Below are 21,416 nucleotides of genomic sequence, written 5' to 3' on the forward strand. Positions count from 1 at the left end.
ATAATGATTTATTATAATAGCTACTTGATCCGTGTCGATGCGGATAGGTATTTTTTTTTTTTTTTACTTCATTATAATATCTGTCCAACTATCTTAAAAAAAAAAACACCGTCTTATTCATATCTTTTACTCGATCGGTCACGCTTAATAAATAATTTGTACCCACAACGCATTTTTGACAGCTTAAATTATTATTATTATTTGTCGACTTGTGTACACATCTTGACCGGACAAGATAACGTTTATGGGCAATTCGCGTTGACATGTTAATTAGTTTTATAAAATATCTTTCCCCAATTTACAAGACGTTTAATTGAAATAATAATAACAAAAAATTGCAATTTCACTTACCACATTAGTCTACAATTATTATTATTATTCTGATTGTCAAGTATAGTCTTTTGTTTTCTTTTTTCTGGACCGGCTAATGTATTGCTGTGTGTGCGTTTTTTTTTTGTTTTATGAAATTTGCCAAAAACAAATTAACCTTAATTTTTAATTAAAAATGAAATAAGAGTTACACATTATAATAAAATATATAGCCGGAATGATATATTTGTATTATTGCCACTGTAATAGCAGCTGTAATTATTATTCGAATCGCATGCTGCTGCTGCTGTTGCAGCTTGTGTCTGTAGGTTTTTTATTTTATATTATAATATAATATTCCAACGTTGAAAGCCATTTAACGTTTACACGATTTACACAACTACTACTCTAAGCGATAATTTATTATTTTTAACAGTATGGCTGCGTTCTAATGTGAGCTATATACACACACAGCGAATAGCACTCTACTTATAAAAATCGTATCCGACACAAGTGGATTTTTTATTTTACCACAACGCTGTTGCATAGTAATAATAATAATATAAAATTTTAACACTTGGATTTGCATAGAAAACCATCAGAATACACATGTATACCCTATACATATAATATATAACCTAACCTAACTTAACCTACCGGGTGTTTGATGCCCTATACTGGTTTACACTGTTGAAATAATAATTGCAATTTTGTAGTTTTTATTTTTGAAAACAATTTTGTTTATATGTTATATTACATTAATCGAATCTTTACCTCTGTTATTGTGTTCTGGAGCTTTATCAACTTTTGAAACTTGAATGTTAACAAAATATATATATATATATATATATATATAAATAGTAACCCGAGTGGTAACCACATAGAGACATGGAAATATATAATACCTGGTATCTGTTATCTACCTGGTATCTGTTAAGTTATTCTTTATTGTTATCAATATCACTATATTTGAAAATGGGCATTATCGTGCACCATTCAATATCTCACCGAGTTTAATATTAGTAATTGAAATTTTTTTTTGCTTTTTACCTCCCAGTTTTGGATAACTATTTTTGAAGTAATCGGGTTCAAGTATTACAAGTAAAATATTCGAATGTTTACCACTGTTATTGTGTTCTGGAGCAATTATTTTAACCATACACACAAACGCACGGTATGTGATGAGTAAGGTTTTTTTTTTTTTGGGGCATTTTAGGTGGAAAATATTTTTTGATATTGTGTTTGTATATTATATGGAATTACATACTACAATATGCTGATGGATATTTATTCGTTTGGTTTATACATACCGACATATTTCTAATGAATACCGTTTTGCATGTACCTATACTGTAAGGACATTACGAAATGATTGCGGTTAACAATCAATATGTCTTTTTATTATTATTATTATTGTTGCGGATAATAATAATAATATTCTGACCACCTCCGTGTATTCTCCAACGTGAACGTCATTAATCATAATAATAATAATAATAATAACAATAATAATAATATGCCGAACACTGTTGAGGCGAGATCGGAATGCGCGCACACACCGTGTGTGATTGTAATCGTATTAAGTGATTTTCTTATGTATGTATGCGCGTGCACGCGCGCTTTTTTTGAAGTTTTTTTTTATCCAACAACAACGTTTAACGTCGGGTCAAATGCAAATGCAAGTCACACAGCTGCGCTGAAAAAAAAATAAAAAAATGCTCATTGATCTTATAATATAGCAGCCTCGGGCTTCCCCGACACCACGGTCTGCTGCACCGATGACAAATCAATACACCTCAGCAGCCGATAATAATTATTTTTTTTTTACACTATTATTTGTGCATTGATAACACACACGCACATGCCCGGTTGCATCAAACTTGTCGTTATCTATTTGTAAATTAACATATCGTGTTATATGTGTACGAGTGTTGCTCAAAAGTTATTTTATACTCGGGTTATTACCGAATAAACGGTATCAGCTGGTAGGAGTTAACATTTTTATCACACGGGGTCTTATCAATGATAAACTGATAACGCACATTTCCATTATCACCACCGCTTTAACGCAAAATATTGATTTCAATATTTAACTATACATACATTTTTACACAGCGATAAACGACCCTGTAATTTTTACTCGTGATAAAGTACATTTTTGACTACAGATAAAATTTTAAACATGGTTTATGCAACAGAATATTCATTTTAACTCCAGTTAAACGAGTTTGTCTTTGTGTAAATATTCGGTGCAACCCGGCAACACGATATTATATTGTTCTCCGCGCACAAAATATTATGTTAGGTTAGGTTAGGGTTTTAGAGAATTGACAATGCTACTGCGAATTATAATTAATTGAAAAAGTTAGCGAAACCCTTTACCAGTTACCATTAAAAAAAAAACTCGAGTCCATAAGGTTTTTACATATTATTATAAGGGATGGGGTTATATTTTTTAAAAATCTATTAAACTTTTCCCGACTAATAACTATTAAAGTATAAAAAAAAAGCTACTGACCGGGTCATAGTTAACCAATCACATTGTCAGGGATCGTTCATTGTCAAATATTATTAACAGGACAATGGTGCACGCCTTTGTGATAGACCTTATCCGTTAAAACAATATTTCTAAAGGTATTATTTAACAAAAAACAACAAATTGTTAACAAAAAAGTTGAAATCGTACGCCCTAAAGGACTTATTTGATCATACATACATAGATACTTAGTTATAATAAAATATTGTACATAAATATAGCTAGTTATTTGCTCCGGTCCACGGAAAAACATTGAGTCGTGGATGTGTTATCTCTTATCATTTATCTCTTATCACTTATCTCTTTATCACGGCGAAGTGTAACTGTAAAATGGCCACACGAAATAGCCCAATAACATTATATGCGTGTTAAAACATGCGATTCATTATTCTGTTTCAACGGCAGAACGAAACGAGTAAAAAATGTTAATTATATTATAGATTATAGTGTGTGTTTTTATTCGGTATACAATATATGACATTGTATACAAATTACATTATATCGGTAGCTCTCGGCCGCGTTATGTAATATCGACGGTATAATATAATAATAATAATCTGATACCTGAAAATATCGAACTTGGTGTACACAAAAATAAAAAATAAATCCAATTCCAATCCCGTTAAACGAAAGTGTTTTTTTTTTTTTTCAAGCACAGTCGTCGTCGTATCGTATCCTATTACAATGCATTGCATATTATGTACACGAAGCCGTGCAGCTGCCTATATCCTTAGACGGTCGTGCATTTCATGTTGGCAGCAAAATATAAAATATTGTATAATCCGTTTATATTGACTGCAGTTATACTAATTACACCTTTTTTTTTTTGAACCGGTTTTGACCGCTCACAATCCATATGACTAACTAAATAATATTATATATCATACATGTGGAATGCCATTATATATATATATATATATATATATATATTGAAACTTTACGTGAGAGGACTGCTCATTTAATAATAGCAATAATTATAATAGTATTAACATGTGCGTGTGTGGACAAGTGTGTGTGTGTGTGTGTAATGAAAGTACAGCACTTTCAATATTACTCTTATATTGTATATAGTCCAATATACTTTCATTATTGTCGACGGTGCCCGAATGTCGGTATACCGGTCTTATATGTTTATTATATATTTTTTATGGCTGTTTTATTAACAAAATATGCCATTGAACGTTACCGTAGTTTTTAAAGGCGCCGTTTCGTTTACAAGGCGTGCGGATTCGTGTGAGTGTTATATAATGTAGTATAAATTATTATAATACATTAAAAATAAGGCCGGTAATTACTAGCAGAAGATTACCGTGAGACAGATTAGCGGTTACCGTGTATCTAGGTCTCGGGTAAACACACACAAGCGAGATTTTTTTTTATTTTACAACCGACTTGTTTGATTGTATTAAATTAAAAAAATCGTTTGCAAAACACCGTGTGAGCGATTTTGTGTGTGTAATAATTTGTATTAAACGCTTATTAAATGGAAATTTGATACAAAATAATAATAATATTATGTTGTATTGTACGTTGGTCAATTTTTCGTGCTTAAAGGCACGATTTTCACTAAAAAAAAAAAAAATAAAACACTCGATGCACAATCGCTGCACTGATAGGTGCATTATAAAACTTGGCTTGAGTTGATGCATTATATATAAATATATATATTATATTATTATGGCGGTTTCGGCTTGCCTGACAGCGTTCACGGATCTCCAAGTGCGATAATGGGGATTTAATTTAGATTAATTTCTCTGGGAACAATGCAAACGGCAATGCACGTTCTGACCCCAACAAAGCCACGAACATCGGATTTTCATTGGCAATCCGATGTTTCGAAACTGTGTTAAAACGGTTGGTATAATTAAAAAAAAAAAAAAAAATGAACCGTAAGTACGCAGCACAATCGCGCCCCTTACTAATCGGATTGCCATTGCTATAATATTATATCTTAATTAAATTCCGCTTGGACGTTATTATAATAATAAATAATAAAATATGTGTTACAAGGTGATCGGTGGTTAGGAATTGGCGAATCGCACACACCGTCGAAAAAGCCTCCACGCCTTCTTCTGTTCAGAAAACAAGATTTGTATAGTATAATGTAATAACATTAAAAAAAAAAATAATATGTAACGCTTGTATTGTAGTTATATTTAATGCAGTTTTTTTTAAAATAAAAATTGCACTAGCTTAATCTAAAAAAAAAAACGTTATTGAATCTTTACACCGATATAGTGCAAACGAGGTAACCGTAACGACAAAAAAAAAAATACATAATATATATTATACACACAAAGTGGTAATCATTATAAAATCAACTATACCATGTTGTCGGTGAATTGGTCTGGGGGCCCGGTTATTATAATATAGATTAAAGGTTAATGGCCACGAATGTTTTGTCTTCGTTGGCGGCAAACACGGTGTTGTCGTCTTCGGTCTTGTCCGGTTTGAATAGGTCTTCGTCGAAAGATAGTTTAGCGCTGGAACTAAAAAAAGGGATTGCACACAATAATTATAATAATAGTATATACATAATATTATTACACAGTATGCGCCGCCGCGGCTGAACTCAATTTAACCCGGGAGGCAGCCATTTTGTGTACTTATTTCATGGAAAGTAAAAAGGCTACGTTACTTTTCCATGACGCATATTAAAATTTTAGGTTAGGATGGAAAATCCACAGATGTACATTCAGAAACGAGATTGCCAAGACGTGTACATGCCGCCAACGGAGTCACCGTTTTCCGCCATCTTAGTGGCAATTAGTAGACCTTATCACGTGTCTATAACTGTTATCACTGTTTATAAAAATTACCATTTTAAGTGTATTTTTATCACTAGTTGGCGATCTAGTTTATTATAATATACATCTGTGGATAAATCATAGAATTGGTAGGTTAGGTTGATGATCATATTATACGATGATAACACCTTCAAATATTACTACATACTATACACTGAACGGACTTAAGGTGGACAGAGATTCTACAGGTGTGCTTACTCGAGATTAAAGGTGGCGTCCGAGGATTGATCGACATTGTTCGTCCTTGATGTAGATTCGACGTTACTCCTAAACGCAAACCACACACACACACACATTCACCGTTAGAAGTCAGAAACGAATATTATAATGATTTATAAGGTATTGTTAATTTCTTAATTATTATCATTATTATCATCGTCGTTACCCGGATAATCGCGTTCTCGATGACGGCCGAGGAGACAAGTTGGATCTGTTGAAAGTCGTTATCCAGTTGCTCTGGCTCCTGCCAAAATATTATATTTTATGAGTCCTCCGTGGGGGGGGGGGGCAAAATTCCTAGTGTACTTACATGTTTTCCACGTCGTCTTTTAGCGGTGTAGTGGCCGAACTCGAGATGCACGACAGGTAACGGCCGTTCCTATAAAAGAGAAAACAAACGAGTCAAGCGTTTGGTTTTGGAGAAAGTTATAGGGTAAGACAGGCGGTAATGCAGATGAGTGATGATGAAGCGTGTGAGGTCGATAGGTTTAAGTACTTAGGATCGGTGGTACAAAAAAATTGGTGGGTACGAGGAGGATGTGAAAAATAGAATAAATTGCGGACGGACGAAGTTGAGGGGAGCGTCGCGTGTTTTGTGTGACAGGAGGATGCCAGCAATGTTATATGGGTCGGAATTAGTAGATTAGGAGATGAGAATGTCAAGATGGATGAGTGGATTGACTAGGGAAGATAAAAATAAGAAATGAATACACGAGGGGGAGTCTAGGGGTCGCATCAATTGTGGAGAAAATGAGAGAGAATTGGCTGAGATGGTTCGGTCATGTTATGAGAAGAGATGAGACATAGGCAGTGTTATGAAGATGAATGTAGAGAGGAAAAGAGGAAGAGGAAGGCCAAAGATGTAGAAGACCAAGCTCTATGGAGGTGTAGGACTAGGGTGGCTGACCCCATGTAGTTGGCAGTGTTAGGCGAAGTTAAAAAAGAAGAAACGAGTAACGTGTAAGTACAGGGTCTAAGTATGACGATATGAGAGCGCATGTTTACTTGATGAGTCCGAAGTAGAGTAGACCCAAGGCGACAAACGACAAGGCGGTGCAGAAAAAAAGGGTGTACACGACGGACGTGCCCGACGAAGACTCTTCGGATTCTGGCTGCTGGGCTTGGGCGTAATGCGTCTCCACGGTCCAGATCTTGTCGTTACCTTTCAGATTCCTTATAGAGACAACAATTTTTATCAACAACCGTCCGCAAACAGCTGCAATGGCGACGTCGCGGTCGTTTATTTTATTTGTAAATCGTATTTAAATATTACTATTGTTTCCACTGACTTTTCCAAGTCCGACGCGGGCACCGGCGACCCGTCCTTGTTCAGCCCGTACACGTACATGACCCTTTGCAGCCGCCACAGCTGATCGAAAGGCACGTTGATCACGTCGTGCGTCAACGATATCACCTTGTATCCCGAGATGTCGGAAAGCTGTGTCTCCAAGGACTGCGCATCCTCGGTCACGTCGAACTTGGCGAACACCCTGATGATGTGCTCGAACGTCAGCGGCCTCACCTAAGTACGAAAGCATGTTAAGTTGGAGCAACACCGGCAGTCAATAACTAGACTGCTGATAAGGATGGAAGTCGGTATGAAAATGATATTATATATATAATATATATCTGTGGCTTGGAGCAAGAAGGACCAATGTCAATTTTGTGCATAAACGAGTTAGTCCGCTAATTGCCAAAATTGAATCATTCTTTATATACTGTGAAAAAATCACACTCTGAGGCCAAAAAATGAATTACTCATGAAGAGTTTGATAAAAAAATTAACATAGAGCCTAATGGAAAATAAAAACTTCAAAGCTCATTTTCCGAAAGTTGCAAAAAGTGACATTGGCCCTTCTTGCTCCAAGCCACAGATATATAGCTGTGCTTCTTTGCTATCAGCTAAGGTTCTAATTGCCACAAAGATGGCCGAAAATGGTAACTTCAATTATATCTCTATTGGCGGCGTGTACACTTGGTACATTAGTTTTCATTAGCCCTTTAAGCACTGGACTCAATACATGGAACGCGTATTGCCGGTTAGGTTAGGTTAGGTTTGCCTATAGTCGGCTGCCATTTTGTGAACAGTTATTGTTTTGTCCGAGATATTTATTGTTTTTCTATGATTTATCAAATATATGAAGGTGTAATCATCACCTAACCTAACATTTTAATATATGCCATGGAAAAGTAACGTAGGGTTTTTACTTTCCATGAAATTAGTGCACAAAATGGCTGCCTTCCAGGTCGGGACATTTTTCAATCTGAATACTCTAATTAATGTAAAACCCTATTTTTCGTAACCATTATTCCACACCACATTGACCTGTTTTCGCTCCTGACCATTGGTGGACATCAGGTACGATCATCTTGGGATTCTAAATACCCTTAAAAACTTAAAATTAACGCTACATTTATTGTTATTTCAACAATGCTCTGACTAAAATATAAACATGGGTATTTTGAAAAGCGCTAATTTTAAGATTTTAGGGTAAATTTGCCATTTCATCTAAACGGCTACCCCTACTCTCCCTAAATGTCTATAGCCAAACGATACAACTATTAATCAATGCTTACGGTCACCGACAACACGGATTCGAGTCCTCCTCCTTCTTTGTTGTCGTCCGTATCCTTAGCCAACACTTCGAATACTTTTATTCTTTCAACGTCTTCCTCCAAACGAGTGCAGTATATCGTCCCTGTCTCTGAATTGATGAGGAAGTCCTCGGAGTCGTTGCTGCGCAATAAAAATCTGATTTTTCCATGTTTTCCAGCATCTTTGTCCGTGGCCTGAAACGTATATTGATTCAGTTATACCGTGAAAAGTATTTTATATCAAGATAATATTTCGCAGTGCACTCCAGTAAAGGATAAGAAAACAATTAGTTTACCAGTACTGTATATTTTTGTACACCGTCAGGCTAGGAACGTTTGATTCAAGCGTACATAGGGCTGGGGTGAAAAATGGAACGTTTATGGCAGCAACCATCGCGTATCGGGGCATAATGATTAGAAAACTTTTCAATGGGATTCAATAAGAAAGTTAGACGAGGAAACTACATACGATATTGGAACCCCTATAGCGGACAATAAAGATGTGTAATTTAAACGGTATTAGCGAGGCATGTCGCCCGAAGGGATGTGTATAGCTGAAATGATAGCTGTTCAAACACATTATGTTTAGTTAGAAAATTCGGTGTTTCCAAAAAGTTGTCACATAAACCTAATTGAAAAACGATTGAAATTGATTGTACTTAAGAATATACCTATTATATTGCTGCTAATTTAATACAAAATAAATACTATCGATGTAAATTTAAAGTGAATACCGATTTTTGCTTATTTGTTACCACCCTTGAATAGAATTGTCATAATAACAAAAACAAAAAAATATATACATAGTGAATAAGTATATATTGTATTGGTATTATTTCGGTACAGATTAATCGCACGCAAACGGTGTGTTTTTGTGTAGCATACATTTTGCTGTGTGTAATAATAATTAGCTTACTTTCGGTAGAATAATTACACTTGGAGATTAAGTTTCATAAAAAAAAACAAACAATAATAGGATACAAGATATAAGTGTTACGAAAAAGTGCTTTGTTTGTAAGTTTCGATTTTCATTGTTTCCATACTTATAATCCTATTAGGTGTAAACCGAGCGAAAATTGTGAATTTACCGATAACAATTGAGGGCTTATGAATACACATGGGGTTTTGTTGAGTTTATTTTTTTCCAATAAAAACAACTATTATTGCGCAGTTAATGGAGAAAATAACCTTATCATACATATAGCGTAGACCATACATTCCTAACCGTTTTAAAGGTGAAGTGTGTAGGGTAGTAAAATAGAGTGTATAGCTTTATAAATTAAAATTTAACTATTCGTGTAATGACACTGAACTATTTTATTTATATAATAGCCAATAAATTCTAATAGTATGTTAATCATGAACACATTTTTGGTGAGCGCGGTTTCGAATATTTCAACACATTCCAAAACAGTCATATTATGAAAAGTGGACGTATCTGTGTGTTTAATAATTTCAGTATAAGAACATAAGCAATCTAATTTTTACTGCTCTAATTTATTTGAAAAGTTGTTTTTCTTATGTAACGAGCCTACGTGTGCCCGTCACACTTACTAAATCAACACATAGGCATTGGGTTTTAAAAACACCATTCATAAAAATATTAAATCAGTGACTCATAATGTGTGCGTGTATACAACATTTTACTGTGAAACGTTGAAATTCGAATAAAACATTCAATAATTAAGCGACAATATCCAATATTATAGGTACTCGTACTTTTGGTATGTTCTATAATATGTAATCTGAATAGTGTAAATAGAAAATGGAAAAAAACGTTTTTATGGCCACAGGTTTACTATGATAACTCTAATATAAGTGTCATTGTGTTTGCTTTTTATAAAACATACACTCCAACGTGAAATCATTATTTTACTTTCTTGAATTTGGAAAGACCAAATGAGTTTAAGAGGTTGTTGTGAATGATACACATGAATAGTGAGAAGATAGATAGATATTTGTCTTGGCATGAGAATGGGGAAAAAGTCTGTGTGTTTATACATCTTATGAACACTTGGTTTTCAATTTCCTCCTAAACTATATATAAGAGATATAAGTTGATTCTAAGCTCATTGGAAACAGCTTGTCGAGAAGATACAAGATATGAGTAAGACGTGTTTCTGCGAACATAGTGTGAAAATATATTGTCAAATTTGCTGTTTATTTAATTGAAATTCCAGCTCAGCTAGTGTAATTGGAAAAACTCTATAATATGCGTGCAACGCAATAACTTGTGTGATGATGTATTGTTATTGTGTTTCTGCTATTCATAAACATCACATCTTCGCTGCCTGCAAACGACGACACATTATTAGTGCACTCGAGTTAATTGAAAAGGTCGTTACAAATACATTGTACTATTTGAACTACTCGAATGTAGACGGTGATTGTACTTATGTAAGGCGGTTCGGATCAATTATTATTATCGTAACAGCCTGTGTGTATATATATATATATATATATATTATACAGAGAGACGGACGTTGCTCGTGACAATTATTAATTTTCGTCTTTCTTGCAGCCAACAATAATTTCATAACAAAAACGTGCACGTTTGCAGTTTGTGATTCAAACACACGATTTTGACAATTTTCCCCTTCAGTTCTTTGAAGTCCAGCAGGGTTGATAGTAGTAATTCATCATTTTTGGGCCGAGTCTTTCCAGCTAATCCGTTATAATAGAGTAGTAATTGCGTCGTAATAGCTGTTATACAATCGGGGAACCGCTCTTCTTAAATAATATTATAACGAGACACGTTTTTGTCATCAAATAATATTATTAAGTGCAACAAGTTGCGTGCCGGCGGTGTGTTTTTTTAAGAAGATATCGGTACCATCGGTAAATCACTGGACAATCAGACTAAACTTCTTCGGACGGTCGTCGTGCAAACGGGGCAACAGGTTTCAAGGGTTTGACGGTTGCCTGTGAGATTAGTCGAGATAATATTATTATAAGATCTCTGTGTTAAGTCCACGGTTGACGGTTTGTCATGTAGGATAGGTAGGTATACATTTTCAAAACGTGCGGCCTGATATTCTCATTCACCCCGTGGGCACGCGCGCGCTGTCCGGCCCTGTAATACAGTTGTCTGCGTTGAGGTATTATTTTCACCTTGAACGCTGTTGCACGATTAAAATAAAAAATATGTATATATATATATGATTGAATTAGTCCTGTAGTCCTTGTCTATTATAATATAAACGGGAATAATATTGTGTTTCCGATGTCCGGACTCTGTCGATTTGACGTGCACGTTGATGAATATCTCTGTTGTGGCCTACAAAGAGAACTATCGTCGAAAAAAAGCGCATAATATGTACTTGGGCAACGGCACACGGATCTGTATTATTATTATCATGCGAATTACACCGCAACGAGACACACACCGAGCTTCTTGTGCAATACCATTGTGTATTTTCTGATAAGTTGACTTAAATTTCTGTTCGACAACTTAATGGTGCAACGAGAGTTTTGCAATTTTGTCATATCGACTTTAATTTCAGTGATACAACGGTCGTGTCTAGCAAATAATGTTTTTATTTTTATGACATCACCACGTTGGACACCGACCGTCAGGGAGTTTTACTGGCGACCCATGCCAAGTCCCCAGTTGTAGTTCAGTTATAGAGTTTAAATCTTATGATCGATAAATATCCACACAATAATTAATATGCGGCTACACCAGTGGCGGGTTTAAGGGGGTGGCTAAGGGGGCAGTAGCCCCCCCCTTGGGACTAAGCTATTTTTTTTTAAGGCAAGTATATATATATCAATAATTATTATAAAATATCGTCATTGAAGAATATGGTTATTTAATATTTATTCGAATGTTTAGGTTTCAAGCTATTTTTTTATTGTTGGATTTTGGATTTAAAAATACAGCTAAGTAAATTCTCGAACCTCGCTTAACCCCCCCCCCCCCTTGGTGAGTGATAAAACAGTATTTACCTGTCTGTTTTCATATTATAGTCTGTATGATTACTGCAAGCACTCACCTTGACCTGCACGAGGTACTTGGGCGTGACGGCCGAGGCCACCGTGGCCACGGGATAACCGACCGTTATCTGTTTTTCGGGAAACACCGGCGGGTTGTCGTTGACGTCGTCGATTACCAGCTGCACCACCGTGGCTCTTGGGTCGTACAAGATGTGATCCAGGGGCATTTGAAACGGGAGGATCTCTTTTGGCGGTTCCCCGGTGGTTTTCCCACAGTCTGCCCGCAACTCCAGGAACACCGACGGCTCGTCCATGCCTTCGAACACGGACGATTCGCGGTCCACCGGGTTGACCACGTTCACCGCACCCGTCGAGGGGTCGATTTGAAAGAAATCTGTAAAACAACGTCAAAAAGCCTTGTAGTCTGTAGTGAATTTTTGCACCTCAACAATTGAGTTTATAGTCGAGGAAAGACCGTGACATTAATACAAAAAATACACATAATATTAGGTAATTGAAAAGTTCACGGGTGTGAACACAGAATAGATAAACCGGGAAGCAGAAGGGTCGCTGGTTTCACCGACATTTGTTAAGAATTTAACTTATTGTTAACTGTATTTAACAACTAGTTAGTGAAAATCGGGTTTCATCGAATTTGTTAGCCTTAACACGTAGTTAAAACGATTGTTAAATTAATCACCCGAAATCGGCTTGTTAAAAATTAATCGGCCTGTTAAAATGTATTGTAGCACTTATATATATATATCTAATATTTATACTATTATAGTTCAGAAATTATATTATCATTTTTGTTGACTGAGTATACTAATAATATATAATAATGAGATTAGATGAGGAATTTATTTATATCAAGTATTTAGAGAACAATAGAAAAGACAACTTCGATAACCCTTTATTAGGCAAGCAGAAGTTATTTTATGTAGGTAGTAACATTGTAATTTAGATAATATTATTATGTCTTGCATGTCCTGAGTATAACAATGGAAATATTTCTTATCACTACCTACTTTTTTTTAGGCCTCCAAAATAGAAAAAAATGATTTTAATGACCTTGATGACCAACAATTTTTAGAAAGGTATAAATTATTTATACGAACCGAAACGTTAAAAGAAAGTAAAATAAAATGCCAAATAATAACAAACCGACAAATTAAATTCTACAATCACTTATCAGTTAATAACCAATGAGAACGTTGGAATCGAGGTAACCGCTTTGGTAACCCAACTATCATTTCGGTAACTCAACAAATAGAATTTAACAATAATAATGTTACGGTGAAACTTATTTCGTTTAACCGGATGTGTTAAATTTAAATGAATTGTTAACTAGCGGTGTGTTAAGAGTGTATTTAACAATAGTTGATGAAACCGGCTGATAATGTTATAATACTATACATATAGATACTATACTATACAGACATGCTTTATGATTTACTGCGGCGTGGCTTCACTCATTTGCATTTTAATAGTATTTTCAGACACGAATAAATTGCCGAAGAACTGTCGATGAGTCTCGAAAAGCGTTTGGATCAGAACAACAAATTAGCTTAGGGTTATCGCAGGTGGTAATTTGGCCATCAAAGGTTGACGTCTTAACTCTACCTAACGGATAAAACTCAATATTGCCAGTATAGAAATTAAGTCATCGTACGCCAAAAAACCGACGAAATAGGTAATTATTGTTGTTTTCGATATTATAGATTAATATTATGTTAATTTCCGAACCGGTCTAGATTCGATTGAGTTTGCTTAGGGCCGGTGAGCCGTGTGTGATCTAAATGTATTTCTCTGATAATTAACATCAACTGTGTTGAAAACCGTAACTACATTGCCAATGCGGTCAATACACGTTTATACCATATATACCGTGTGTGTGTGTGTGTTTGTATAGGTATATACAGTACGTTTAATGTATACTATTTAATATGCATGCACGAGCTACCGGTTTTTGACCGTCGGCCCATTCGATTTAGGTATCTCCAAAACCCGCACACACCCGTCACAAACCCGTAGCCATCCGACTAAACATATAATTATTTTCTTCAGACAATTAGATACAAAGCAATATACAACAGAGTTATGTGTACAGGGTGATTCATTAAGGATAAGACACTAATTTTCTCGGAATATATTAATATTTTTTTCCAAGATTTGTTGGTATTTATTGCACTATATTTTTCAATATTTTGAAAATTTTTATCATCAATCCTAAAGGCCAAAAAGAGGGATTTTAATTTATTTTTTAAATGGCAACATATGTTTTTAACTACATACATTTGTAGACAAAAAATTTAGCGTTTGAATTTTGAATTTTCATTTATTTGCTCATTTGTTATGACTTTATAAAGATTTGATTTTTTGACTGTATTTCTTAATATTTTCAATCGTTACTACAAAGACGAGTAGTTTTATTACACGCATAAAAATAATTCGATAAAGTGGGTTTGTAAAACCAACCTGTATAGTGTGTTGGAATAGGTAATCTGTAGATAAGAACCGTTTGTCTAGCATTATTTCAAAGTCTTTTATACCAGTGACTTTTTTTTGTAAGAGTGTTATCGCCAAATGGACAACGCGAACATAAATATGAACTTGATGTGCTACCGGTTTTGGAAAACCGAAGAAACATGATAATTATTAAGAGAAAATGTAGTATCTTAACAAAGTCATAGCTAATGAACAAATAAATGAAAATTCAAAATTCAAACGCTGAAATATTTTTTTATTTTTTGTCTACAAATTTATGTAATTAAAAACATATGTTGCCGTTTAAAAAAAACTAAAATCCCCCTTTTTGGCCTTCAAGGATTGGTGATAAAAATTTTCAAATTATTGAAAAATATAGTACAATGTGTACCAAAAAATCTTGGAAAAAAAATATTTTTCAAAATATTAATATATTCCGAAAAATTTAGTGTCTTGTCCTTAATGAATCACCCTGTACATTCGAGGATTGGGGTTGGAATTTTTGGGGGTGCTAAAGCATCGCCTAGCATCCCTCTAGTCGTGCCTATGGCCTCCGTTTGGAGTTTTGTACGCGGTCATTATGTGGTCTTTGCAACAAACAGATTAAGATTGTAGTGCAGTCCGGTGGTAATCGTTTGGAAGTATCGAAAGCCAACATATGTGTGTTATAATATGTACGTATGTATGCCGTTGCGTAAACGATATTTTGATCCCGGGCACAATATAACAACAAATGGAGGGCGGGGTTCAAATTTAATAAAAACGGTTTCTGGGATACCAAACTTACTACTACTGACGCCGGGCTGCGTTATGTAAATAGCGCTAACAACTTTCTAAGTACGAATACACTTGGACGGGAAGCTTTGGTAACGAGTATCGAATGGCTCGACATTTTATTAAACATCACAATATATAAAATATAATTTAATATAAATCACATACACCGTCGTTGAGTATTATAAATTAACGGTGCCCGTTCTGGCTCTAATGGGCGTTCGGCCCGGAGACTCCTTAAGAATAATAATATTACTAGATCACAGGTATATATATATATATATATATATATATACCTGTCTATTATTTATAATCCAACAGTTTGTTGGACGATATCCAACGCTAAATATTTACAAAAACAGTTGATGGTTATACAATTCCGCCGCAGTATCGATTTAATACATAATATTAAACATCACATTATTATTATACACATTCACATTGCGACGATCCAAATAACTAACCGAGTCTTATACAACTCATATAATGTTGTAAGCCTGATTTAAGTTGTGAGTTTTTGTTTTATTCATTTTAATCGAATTTTTCGTTTGCTATTGTCGAGTTATGCGTGCTTTTAAACACTCTCATTGAGTACTTTGAAGACAATTATTGTCTTCTTGCTGTTCTGATAACAAGTTACTCCTCGAACGCGCTTAATTAAAATTAACCATTTTTTTTTTTTTGTTGAAAAAAAGGTTTGTAAGTTGATTTTTAATTTGAAATTGTTTTACTACCAACCTCCCGACGGGAACTGCTTGGATATGCGATAAGTGCAATTGCTCGAGGCATCAGTGGCCGGTATGACTGTGGCCAGTTTGATTTCTTCTTGCATGTAATCTTTGGTGAACGCCTTGATGAACGTCGCATTTTCCGAAGAGCACACGGCCACGCGGTCCACGAACAGATACACCTGCAGGGCCCAGGTTAGGTTAGCCAAGTCGCAGCTGGGATCCCGCCCAAGTATATTACAAAATATAGATCATAACTCACGGTAGATCTGCCGACCAAAGTGGTCGTAGAATTGGGACCGTAGTCCGAGGCGACCACGTCAAACGCGTAGTACCCTTCGTTGATTTCTCCCATCGCCGTTAACGTACCGTCGATCTTGTCGATCTTCAATTTCACCGAAACGCCGGCTAAGAAAAGAAATATTTTAAGAATTTTTTTTTTGGCGCTAGACGCAAAGGTATTCTTCATTTCCCATATAAACGACACACGGTTTTTAACTACTGGCGTTTAAAAGCTTATAAACAACCAACTGCAAACAAACTTGACAACTACAACAAAGTTTGAGTAGGAGCTTGAGATGGAGCCGAAGCTGGAGTTGAAGCTGGAACTTCGGAGGTGGAGATGGAGTTAATGGAGATTAAGATAGAGTTGGAGATGGAGCTTGAGATAACAGCTTGCGTACGAGTCCGCAACCCAGGGAGACATTTTATAGTTTTTAGCATTTCATGCCTTTACTTTGGCACACAACTAGAAAAGTCGACAGCGTTACCAAAAAACCTAACGAAAACGTATTCTTATATATATATATCCTTATATCCTTATATATCCTTTTATCCATATATATCCTTAAATCCTTATATACAGGGTGTTCCAGCATGGAAGGTAAGTAATAGGTGATTGGACATCTAGGACACCCCCAAATAAGCCCCCCGTTTTTATTTTTTCGATAAGTCAAAAACTGAAGGCTTCGACACTTAAGTAAAAAATAATGACCTAAAAAAATATTCCATGTTATTCAGTGCAAAAAGCTAACCTTAAAAGACGGGTCACATCATTTTCAGTCTTTTTCAACCCCTAACTCTTCTCTTATCACTTGTCTTATCATTTATTTCTTACCTCTAGTCTCTAATCATTTATCTCTTATCACTAATATCTTACTATTTATTTCTTATCTCGTGTTTCTAATTATTTATCTCTAATCTCTCATAATTTATCTCTTATCAATTATCTTTTTTTTTTAATCTCTTATCAATTATGTCTTAGCATTTATCTTCTATCACTTATCATTTATTTCTGGTCTCTAATTTTTTGAGTTAGGGGCCGAAAGAGACTGAAAATGATGTGACCTCTCTGTTAAGGTGAGCTTTTTACACTGAATAACAGGGAATATATATTTTTTTCTAAGTTATTATTTTTTAACTTAACTGTCGAAATCTTCAATTTTCGACTTATCGAAAAAATGAAAACGGGGGGCTTATTTGGGGGTCCCCCAGATGTCCAATCACCTATTACTTACCTTTCATGCTGGAACATCCTGTATAATTAAAAAAACATAAAATCTCTCCCTGGGTTGCGGACTCGTACGCAAGCTGTTATCTTAATCTCCATCTCCACCTCCGAAGTTCCAGCTTCAATTCTAGCTTTAGTTCCATCTCAAGCTCCAACTCCAACTTTCGTGTCCAACCCTAATCGTTTTCATATCCAACAAAACTTCTCTAAATTTGCAACAACTTGTTTAATTATTATATATTAAGGATATAGAAGGATGTATAGAGGATATAAAGATATATATAAGGATACATTTTCGTTAGCTTTGTTGGTAACACAGTCGATTTTTCCAGTTGTGTGCCGAAGTAACAATGTAAAATGTCAAAAACACAAAAGGTATGTGTGTCAATCCAACTAGGTCGTACTGCCGTTCAAGCATAAATACCACAACCATGTACCTGGTAAGTATTCTAACGCGTAATTGCCGTTGAATTCGTACTGCTTTTCTTTCAACTGCACGTCGTCGTTGGACTGTTGACTGTTCGCCATAGTATTGTTGTCCTCGGCTTGAAGTGCTACCATCTTGGCTTGGAATTTGAATATGTCACCCAGACGGCCGTACGCTATGTTTAACGTGTACGACGGACGGTCGAATTTCAGTATAGTGTCTGCGCATATGTGTATAAACGCAAACGATTTTAAAGGGTTCGACAATTATTATTGTATAGTTAAGATTTTTATAATCAGTCAAGTCACCTGTCACGTGGAAAGATTGTTCGATTTTAATGAGAACCGTCGTCTCGCCTCCGACCGTTGCTTGGTCCGTTGAGTCTACCGCCTATATAACGAGCAAACATAATTGTTTTGGATTATTAGAACCGACATTCGTTTTCTATTGTTAATCAAGTTAGAACATGCTGGCGAAAATTGCAAATTAAATCAGTCCAGTTATTATTGTATGGACCCGAAACTTGGCCACTCAGAAGAAATAACGAAGACAAGGTCATTTGTTTTCAAAGAAAAACGTTGCGCACCACTTATGGACCAGTCAAGGATAGTAGTGTAAACGGAGGGTGGAGACCAAGAAAGTATAATAAAGCTGGAAATTGATTATATTATGACTGCGATGGGCTGGCCACGCTTGGAGAAACCGAAATCCGCAGCTACTGATAGAACATCATGTAGGGATGGAAAAGACCTTTGGGAAGATCAAGTATGCGATGGGAAGATGTCATAAAAAACACTATGTTGGCACAGTTGGTAGGCGATTCTAATTCCTAATAATTTACCTTCAACCTGAATATAGCGACGGAATCGTTAAAAATTTTAGTTCTCAAGTCGTCGGTGATGATAATTTGCACTCCCGTTTTGGTTTGCTGTGTTGAGAAATCTTCACACACGGTGGGGTTTTCGTTGGGCTGGCAAAAGTCTTTTATCGGTTCCAGTGTTACATCGTGACCGGCCGGGACGTCGTATTCTATCTCTGGATCAAATACATATCCGTTGGTTAGCTGTGAATAAAAGCAAAAAAAAAAAAACACGTCTTAATACATCCAAAACCTTCGCCACTGATGTGATTTACCCAGTTCACTTGGACGAAATACGAATAGTATCCTTTGGCAAACGGATACTTTTGATTGGGAGAGTCGTTTTTGGCCTGGCAAACAAAATCACAAAATATATATTGTCATTCAACACATAAAAATATACAATCAATGTGTGCACAGTGCTCGCTTTCGTTCTTAAACTATTATACCGTGTACTGGAAACACACTAGTGTTGTAATTTTAAATGTATTTTATAATAAACAAATATTCAACCGAACATTGGGTAACTGTTGGAAATAGTTTCAATGTGTTATTTTGATAATAAATATTAACAATTCAGGCAGGTTAAATTAGCCAAAATGGAATACAATCGTGCAATATTTGTACAAGATAAGTAATGGGCGAGTGTGATTTGACAAATGAAATAAACAACTCATTCTCAAGTACTGTATATTTACTAGGCCTGGAATTATCTAATCTACCCGAGTGTTATTGGCTTTGAATTAATCGGGTATTTAATCGAATTAGGTTAACATTTTTTTTTTTTAATCCGATATTTAACAATTTATTATAAAAAAAAAACAGATATTGTATAGGTATAGTTTGTATGTATCTTTCGTGCCAAATCATCAGGTTTTTTTTTTTTAATACTAAAACTACATAACGATAATATAACAGCTGTTAACTTTTGAAATAAATAAACAGACAGAACCGAAATTATTTTACCAGACATTTTGTATAGAATTTAGCTGTACGCCCATTTTTTTAATTATGATTCAAGCACACGAAGACTAATATATATATATATTTTTTAATTTGAACTCGTATTAACACTGTTAAATCGTATGAAATTACAATAAAAGATCAAAGGTGAAGTGTATCAGCGAGATTGAACCGCAAAACAGACCAAACACATTAACGCAACCGATTATTAAACTGTACTCTGTCTATTGTCTATTCGACACTTTCTGAACCGCGTTTGGTCAATAATAATAATAATAATAATAATAATAATTGTAACAATCATAATCGCGGGTATTTAGAAATATTTCCAATAGCTATTATACAGTATAGTGTTTACAACATAACCATACCAAAGCAATAAGAAGATAAACAAAAATTAGTCATCCCATTGGAATTTAACGAAAACGTCGATTGATTTTTTTATCGGTATTGGGTTTTTATGAAAGCTATATTACAATATTAAAATGTATTTAAATATATTTTTTTTTTTCCAAAGAAATTAACCGTTTTTGCCAATCATGTTTTGTTAGTACACAACACGTGTACCGGCACGTTTAAGCCGAGTAAACACTATTTGCAATGCTAAAACTATATCCACTGTGTCAATGATATCCACAACATGGCAAGAGGTCTTTACTTACTGGCGAGTTTACCGGGTTTCGTTGGTCGCGTTCGAGACATAACACAAAACAATCTAAAATCAAATCAATTCGCAATAATTATAGGTAACTAGTGCACACTGTATTGAGGTGTATGTTATTAATTATTTGGTAAAAAAAAAAAAAAAAACAGTACATTAACGCGTCGGAAATAGTTTTTTTTTTTTTTTTTTTAATTTAAACGTGGCCGTAATATATTTTAAAATGACCGTTTTAAAAAACAAATAGTAACAATATAACTGTTGTATTTACCGGAAAAACACAAAAACAGTGTTGTACACAACAGATAAAACGGACTCACGCCGACCATAGCTGTTGTGTGATTCGTACTAATCGCACGGAACGCTTATTGCTGACTGCAGGAGAAATACAAAAAAAAAAAAAAAATGAAAAACGCCTGACGAAGATCGAAAAATTGTTTACTCTGTTCTTATCTGTGTCTTATGGTTACACAGAGTGCATATCGTGTACATGTATTATTATATTACGGCTCTTGAGTGGCACTAAAAAAACAAAATAATAAATGTTGAAAAATTACCGCATATGGCATATAGCCGGGGGGCTCAAGATAACACGGCCGCCTTCT

General features: G+C 35.0%; 1 protein-coding gene across 2 annotated transcripts; it reads right to left on the bottom strand.

Annotated features, from left to right (window-relative positions):
- Positions 1-4,978: 4,978 nt before the first annotated feature.
- LOC126834733 (protocadherin Fat 4-like) lies at positions 4,979-21,212 on the bottom strand. 2 transcript variants are annotated; one of them, XM_050566868.1, is made up of 16 exons: positions 21,083-21,212; positions 20,813-20,865; positions 19,463-19,537; positions 19,170-19,391; positions 18,637-18,718; positions 18,339-18,548; positions 16,654-16,799; positions 16,402-16,573; positions 12,462-12,796; positions 8,449-8,661; positions 7,161-7,393; positions 6,877-7,044; positions 6,182-6,250; positions 6,038-6,115; positions 5,851-5,919; positions 4,979-5,334 (listed from the first exon to the last, which is right to left on the bottom strand). In XM_050566868.1, the coding sequence occupies exons 1-16, from the start codon at positions 21,138-21,140 to the stop codon at positions 5,220-5,222; spliced, it is 2,298 nt and encodes a 765-aa protein (XP_050422825.1). In that variant the 5' UTR covers positions 21,141-21,212; the 3' UTR covers positions 4,979-5,219. The 2 variants fall into 2 exon arrangements, with proteins under 2 accessions (XP_050422825.1, XP_050422826.1); XM_050566869.1 differs by lacking the exons at positions 4,979-5,334; positions 5,851-5,919; positions 6,038-6,115; positions 6,182-6,250 and having other exon boundaries at positions 6,920-7,087.
- Between the last annotated feature and the right edge of the window lie 204 nt (positions 21,213-21,416).

The sequence above is a fragment of the Adelges cooleyi genome, unplaced genomic scaffold, assembly GCF_023614345.1.
Source record: "Adelges cooleyi isolate 19-005CV unplaced genomic scaffold, UGA_ACOO_1.1 ACOO_flye_CR_arks_rails_tigmint_CR_PRNA_21, whole genome shotgun sequence".
NCBI lineage: Eukaryota > Metazoa > Arthropoda > Insecta > Hemiptera > Adelgidae > Adelges > Adelges cooleyi.

What these genes read in the sequence shown, in the direction of transcription:
- LOC126834733 (XM_050566868.1), bottom strand. Translation starts at nt 21,140, where the DNA reads ATGGTCGGCGTGAGTCCGTTTTATCTGTTGTGTACAACACTGTTTTTG. An exon ending in CAAGCAGTTCCCGTCGGGAG is followed by an intron (nt 12,797 to 16,401) that starts GTTGGTAGTAAA and finishes GTTGTTTTACAG; the next exon opens with ATTTCTTTCAAATCGACCCC. An exon ending in AGTACCTCGTGCAGGTCAAG is followed by an intron (nt 8,662 to 12,461) that starts GTGAGTGCTTGC and finishes TATACGTTTCAG; the next exon opens with GCCACGGACAAAGATGCTGG.